The sequence below is a fragment of the Sinocyclocheilus rhinocerous genome, unplaced genomic scaffold, assembly GCF_001515625.1.
Source record: "Sinocyclocheilus rhinocerous isolate Xijiao unplaced genomic scaffold, SAMN03320098_v1.1 scaffold1372, whole genome shotgun sequence".
In the NCBI taxonomy this organism is placed as follows: Eukaryota; Metazoa; Chordata; class Actinopteri; order Cypriniformes; family Cyprinidae; genus Sinocyclocheilus; species Sinocyclocheilus rhinocerous.
The window spans coordinates 194,552-201,747 of record NW_015640047.1 but is presented as its reverse complement, the minus strand read 5'-3'; the positions used below and the strand labels follow the sequence as shown (position 1 = coordinate 201,747).

General features: G+C 38.5%; 1 protein-coding gene across 1 annotated transcript; it reads right to left on the bottom strand.

Annotated features, from left to right (window-relative positions):
• Positions 1-351: 351 nt before the first annotated feature.
• On the bottom strand, positions 352-6,678 carry LOC107752411 (nectin-1-like). The gene is made up of 6 exons (XM_016568371.1): positions 6,298-6,678; positions 5,846-6,146; positions 3,109-3,459; positions 838-1,092; positions 519-761; positions 352-443 (listed from the first exon to the last, which is right to left on the bottom strand). The coding sequence occupies exons 1-6, from the start codon at positions 6,676-6,678 to the stop codon at positions 352-354; spliced, it is 1,623 nt and encodes a 540-aa protein (XP_016423857.1).
• Positions 6,679-7,196: the final 518 nt, after the last annotated feature.

Sequence of the window (7,196 nt, the reverse complement as noted above, 5' to 3'; positions counted from 1 at the left end):
GAACTGCCCCCCGGCTGAGCCTGGTTTCTCCCAAGGTTTTTTCTCCATTTCTGTCAGCGATGGAGTTTTGGTTTCTTGTTACTGTCACCTTTGGCTTGATTAGTTGGGGACACTTAATTTCTGGCAATATTGTCGACTTGATTAACACAGATACTATTAGAAGAGAGCTGATCTGGATGATGACATCACTGAATCAATGATGAACTGACTTTAACTGAAAATTTGATTTTACTATTGTCCTCTTGCATTATCAATACACTTATCGATACTAATAATAAAACATATATGATACATTTTTACTACATCAGAACAAAAATGAACATATAATAACTGCAGTTTTTTTTACTGAACTCACATTATAAACAGGATGAAGATGATGATGATGAATAATCCTCCAGATGTTGCTGCGATCACAATCACGTTCCTATCAGCACCAGGATGAACTGAAAGATGAAGATCATCATAATTAAACTGATGAATGATGTGAAGATACAGGAGTGTGTTAATAAAAGCTTCACCTGTGACAGTAACAGCGTCTGATCTCTGAGATCCATGTTGATTGTGAGCCTCACAGTAGAAGCGTCCACTCTGTAGTGCACTGAAACTCTGTCCAGATCCAACAGCTGAGCTTTGATTCTCCTTAAACCAGCTGAAGTTCAGAGCAGGAGGGTTTGAATCACTGCTGCAGCTCAGAGTCACTGAATCTCCCTCCACTATTTCACCAGATCCATTTATGGACACGGAGACATTATTTGGAGGATCTAAAAAGGACAAAAATGTAAATTCACAATAAATGTGAGAAAATTGTGAATTTGGAAATTTTGATCATTAACTCACACATGACGTTTAAAGTCACAGCAGCAGAGTATTTCTCTCCATGTTCATTGATGGACTTGCACTTGTATTCTCCACTGTGATCAGAGCTGATGTTTGAGATGCTGTAGATTCTTCCAGATCCTACAAACTTTCTTTTTTTAAACCAGCTGATTTCTGCAGGAGGGTTTGAATCACTGCTGCAGCTCAGAGTCACTGAATCTCCCTCCACTATTTCACCAGATGGACTGATGGACACTGAGACACTTTTTGGTCGGTCTAAAAAAAAAACAAGACATTAACAAAGTAAATTTGACATCACACAAATGAGACTTATAAGTCAGAGATTTATGAAAGTCCATCCATTTTTTAACCAGATGGACTGATGGAGATCACAGGATTCACTGGACGTAGCAGTGCTGGCTGGTGGACAATTTTCTAGGTAGGGCTGTTGTAACATAACATAATCTCTAGTTTGTTTTGTATTGCTTTTAATATACTTTGTATGTTGAAAGTTGAGTTAGGTTCGCAATATTTCTCTTCTGCATGTGGGACTTTTATTTTGAATCTGAATCTGCATTCACAGCTAAAGGGGTAATGGCAAAAAGATACAGGGAGCTAACGCTTCATGACGGCTTGTCAGAACTCTTTCACGGAAAGACTGTTTATATGTTTGTTCAGCACCCCCCAAAAAAGGCATAAGGTCTGTATATATTTTAATACTGTTAGTTATAATAAGTATTTTGTGAAATTTGCTGAGTATGTTATAATAATGCAGTAGAGAGAGTCTATGGACAAGACTTTAATGCACATTTGTTGTACTTTGTTTTATTCAACTCTTTCGTTGGTTTTCTTGGAGTAAACGGACACTAATAAAACTTCATAAAAATCATCAGTAAAGCTTTGGTCCTTATTTGGACAGGTTTGAAATGTTTGAAATGCAGATAAATGTTTTACCAAATTCTGGATTAAGTTTGAGGAGGATTCTCACAAAACTGTATTTTTCGCAAGCTTTTTTCAAGGTAAATTAAATTATTTTTTTACTTTTCTTAAATTGCAATGTATGTATACACTGCAACAGCAAAGACTATGAGGGAAAATAATTTAATAATATTTTAAATAATTAAAATAAAGGTGTGAAAATGCTTAACGTGCAATTTAGCTTGTTGCGTTCATATTCTGGTCTATTCTGCTTGTCTGTAAAAAGTATGCTTTGATAATAAGGTGAGGACAGAATTTGGCCCTCCAATATCACTGTTTTAGTATATTAGGCTTCATTATTTCATGTTTAGTTTAGCGTTTTATAATGTCCCAAATCCGTGCCTTCTGAAATAAGCTTGTGTTTTTACTTTGATTACAATCATCATACATCAAAACTTTACTTGCGAGACACGTTTGCTTTATCCAGTCCTAGTCCTGCCTTTACTTTTTTTGATTTGATTCAGGGCGGGCGTTGCTCGAGCACCCTCTTTTGGCCAGCTGCCACTGGTATTTATGGTTTATTCATTATTTACATACATACAAAATTTATATGCATTTTTATTCATTGACAAAGCACTGGATTTGTGAAAGTGACCTTTCCTGTTTCCTTCACAGCCTTAGAAAGTTTCTCTTGTGTTTTAGAGACACAACATTTACATCTGGTTTTGTGTGTCAGAATAATGGTTTTAGTAAAAGGACAAGAGCTTCCAAAAAACCTACTAACCATTTATCAGAGATATCTGTGTGAAGATGGGGGCCAGCTGGTCAGCACAGGATTTCAGACAGACTGGTGTAACACAGTCTGGGCCTGGTGCTTTTTTCCTTTTCTGCTTCCGGAAGACCTGGCGCACCTCGTCTTCGCTGATCTGAATTGCAGGTGTGGGGGAGAGGGGGGTTGCTGGAGGTGTGAATGGTTGTGTGGAGAGGTGTTCAGGGCGGGTGTGGGGTGTTTTTTCAAACCTACAGTAGAACTCGTTCAGATCGTCTGCCAGGTGTTGATTATCCGCAGTGCTGGGGGATGGTGTCTTGCAATTGGTGATTTATTTTAGACTTTTCCACACTGATGCTGAATCACTGGGAGATAATTTAATCCTTATTTTTTCAGAATAATTCCTCTTTGCCACTCTGATCTCCTTTTCCAGTGTGTATTTAGCCTGTTTATACAAGACATTATCCCCCTTCCTGTGGGCATCTTCTTTGGCCTGACGGAGCTGTCTGAGTTTTGCAGTGAACCATATATATCTAGTGCTGCTGTCATACACTGATTATTATTCAACAATGCACAGAAGAAGAGCTCAGCCTCATGAAACTCACCTGTGACAGTAAGATTCACTCCTGGATTACCAATCCATTTTTGATCAGGTTTATCAGTGATGAATCTGAAACAGTACATGTGTTCATCTTTCTGTGTCACATGACTCAGTCTGATGGTGCAGTTCTGCTGTTTGTCTCCCAGATACTGAAGCCTCTGACTGTATTCAGGATCCTCAGACAGATCTGGAAACTCTTCTTCTTTCTCTCTAACATTTGTTTTGGTCCAGAACACTTTCATGATCTGATGTCCAGTAGGGTATGTATAAGTGCAGCTCATTATCACTGATGAGTTTTTTAGTGCACAGATGTGTGAAGGACTGTAACTTACACCCCAACCAGCACCAGAAACCCCTGAAACACAGAATTCAACAGGATGAAAATGTTGTTTTATCAATTAGACTTGGCCATGAAAACATGATAACTCTTTTACTTCTTGAAAACAGCAACTCTTTACAGAAAAAAAGCTAATTTTCTCAGAATCTATTGAGTGATAAATGATGTGAAGTTCATCATTAGTCGCAGAAAAGCAGAAATAAAAGCACAGAGATCAATGACTGAAAAAGAACCAGGAAATCGGCCGTGAACAACATGCTTCACTATCAAATAATGAAAAACAAGACTAAGAAAATAATCAAAGTTGATTTATTAAGTACCCAATGTGAGTTTTGTGGCTTTTACTTTGTCACCTCGAACCTCATCTATATGCTAGTGAACTCATTTGACAATATTTAACATATGCACACTCACTTCCAAGAACATGAGCCAAAAATATTCACAATCTAGTGTGAGACAGATTTTTGTAATCAGCACTTATACACTCATCAACAGTACATGCACATCACCCTATTCTTAACGATTATCATGTTACGACACGTATGTTATATGAGCGATAATCATCAGTTTTCACTGAAGTACGAGTGTGTCTGTCTTACCGTGATGAAGCTCATCAGATCAGCAGCAGCTAAATGACTGACTCTTTTAACACATGCACGTTTAGACAGACTATTTGTGGTTAACACTGTTTTTATACCCAGCAGTGGAAATATCAGTGTCCCTCCCTCAACAAGTGAACAACATTACTGGACTAAAATGCACATATGCACATCGGTGTTGATGCCAGGAGCAGGAGATGGTGACCTCTGGTAATATTTTGAGGATTTGTACAAACACATATGAGATGTTCACAAATTAAACTGATCACTTAAACGAAACACAAAGACAGAATAACAGAAGCCTGTAAAATTGAGCACTTTGACCCCATAAAATGATACACTGTTCATTGTGAAGCTGCACTGTTATGATTTTGTTCAGTAGATCAGGGTAAAATGATAAATTATGATTTAAAAGCAGGAATATGTTGTGAAATAAGGAAGTGCTTGAATCCACAGTGAATGACTTCATCAATTTAGATGGAGGGTGTTGCACAAATAAACACACAGAGACAGACGTGTGAAAACAGAGCAAAGAAATCAGCAATGAACCACATGCTGCACCATCAAATAACCAAACACACGACATTTAAGACTATCAAGATAATCAATGTTGATTTAAAGACTCAATGACATCCAAATGTGAGTTGTGTAGGTTTTATTTAATGTCTATAGCTCTGAGATCTTTCATGTGCTAATAAAGTCACATAAACCTCTATCATGGCAGCGTTCCACTTTTAGACACACTCTCATATACATATAGGATGCTGCATCAAATAAATTCTTAAAGGAAGAAATGTAAATAACAAATCAACTCCATAGCAGATTGCAAGTGATCCATGGCTTAGGATGTTCCAATTCAGCCCATTGCAAGGATTCGGCCAGTAGTGGGCAGTGGTGGACGAAGTACACAAATCAAGTACTTGAGTAAAAAATCAGATACGTATAATAAAATATTACTCCAGTAAAAGTACTCCTTTTTCAATTTTACTCGAGTGAAAGTGCAAAAGTACTAGATTTTTTATGTACTTAAGTAAAAAAGTACTGATAGATAGATTTATTTTGCAATTTTATATAGACTACTTAATTAAAATGTATATTAGCGCACATTTTTATAATCCTACTGCTCAAAATACCTCGGATTTTCCCCAAATAACCACTATATGGAGTCAAGATATATTTTTGTTGTTGATATGGACTACGTTGACGAGAGTGATGTAGTAATGTTCACTGTGAAGCTTACACCGTGATGTACCTGAGAGAAAACAGATCTGACCATCTGATTTTCACCAGTAAGAAAAACGTGTTTTAAAGCTCGTTGTTTTGCAGAACATCACAGTTATATATGACATGAGAATAAGGCCTGAAGGTAGGAAGAACATTTTAAGGAAAATATAATTATATTTTCATAATAATTTTTTTTCTTCTCAAACCTTGTCTGTGGTGTAAAAACACCCCTGGCCAAATGCCCCCAGAGGGCATCACTTCCCACTTTGATATTTACTGTAGTTACCATGTTCTGAACATCACATCCTTTCTTTTCCCTCAGATGTAATCTATATAGTAACACATTTAAGGCCGATAAAACAGAACTCAAAATAAGCCCTATGGAATGACGTGCAAGTAATATTTTCGATATTATCTTTGTATAGAATTCTAAATGAAGTACCTGGATCTCTACAATCGCATGGTCTTGATTAAGATGTTACTGTGCCGTAATAGTCAGTGGACCTCTCCACAGAAATTAAGTTAGCTCAAAAACAGGCACATCACTTCATTCACCACGGATTAAGCTGTCACTCTCTGACCGTTAATCACTGCATATCCGTCGCGAAGGTATGCTTTCACGTTTTTCTTTCTTGCCTCCTCAACTTTAGGCCATAGACGAACATGAGCCTCCCTGTCGTCCTTACAGAAATCCTCTCTAAAGCGGATTTTTCTCTCCATGCAGACCGGTGCATTTTTCGACATCCTCCAAACCATGTCACGTACAATTCTCATGCCAAATTGAATGATGATTTGCCGCGGTCTTGCGCCCTTCACTTTTTTGCCAAGGCGATGAACTGTGTCCACAGTATTCTGCAGTTGTTCAGGAGAGTGAGGGACGATCTGTGACAGAATATCAATCACGACACTTCTGGCATCCTCATCTTCTCTTTCTGGAACCCCATTTAGCCTCAAACACCATCTGCGTTTGTATCGGTCATGTTCCACGCATTTCTGTTTCAACAGTTCATTTTTTCTTCTGTAACAGAGTTACCTGTGATTTCAAATTATCCACATCCTCCTTAACGCCTTTCAACGCCATCGTATTGGCATCCAGAGACTCAGAAATTTTGACAGTTGCATCAGTGTTCTCTTTCAGTTGGAATTCAAAGGCACGAATGTATTCCGAATTCTCGTCAAACTTACGACTGAGGCTTTGGATGGCGGCGTACAGAACGCTAGTGGAAATCTCATCCTTTTCCTGTACTGCTTTCACTCGTTTGGGCCCAGGACTTTTGAGAGGGGTGTGAGGCATTGTCTTCTGTCGAACATCTTTAGCAGACGACACTTCAATCTCCATCGTATCAATAGTTTCCTCTCCTGCTTCCCCTGAAGCTATTCCAACATAGGCATGTTCTCCAGTTTTCCCCGCCATAACGCTTCAGCGAGTGCAGCATCAAAAGGCAAGCGAATAGTCTTGTAAAAGCAAAAATTCACACGAATGTAGTAACAAAAAACATTAAAGTAAATAAATAATTATAAATCCAATAACCGTAGACCAAGAATGGATGGCCTTTTACACAATTATATCAGAGCCTGTGAAAAGTTCGACTTGTCACTCCGCCATCTTGACACGCCCCCCCGAGATGGAGGGAAGTTATCGAGGGCTGAGTTCCAGTTCGTTTTTTATGCCCTTCACTCGCTAACTTCCCTCCGTCTCGTTTACTCAGATGTACGTCTTTGATTAGACTACATTGCACGAGTGCCCACTACTGGCTGAACCCTTGCAATGGGCTGAATTGGAAGCCCTTGATTACTTAGAATATGCTATGGAGTTGATTTATTTAAAAAATTTTTTTACAGATGGCTGGACTCATGGGGTCGATGGTCTGTGTCTGTCCTTATACACTTCCCTCGTCCACTTCATGAAGTAGAACGCATTTCAAAAGGGGA

What these genes read in the sequence shown, in the direction of transcription:
- LOC107752411 (XM_016568371.1), bottom strand. Translation starts at nt 6,678, where the DNA reads ATGGCGGGGAAAACTGGAGAACATGCCTATGTTGGAATAGCTTCAGGG. An exon ending in TGGATAATTTGAAATCACAG is followed by an intron (nt 6,147 to 6,297) that starts GTAACTCTGTTA and finishes ATTCTGTCACAG; the next exon opens with ATCGTCCCTCACTCTCCTGA. An exon ending in TGTGACTTTAAACGTCATGT is followed by an intron (nt 762 to 837) that starts GTGAGTTAATGA and finishes TGTCCTTTTTAG; the next exon opens with ATCCTCCAAATAATGTCTCC.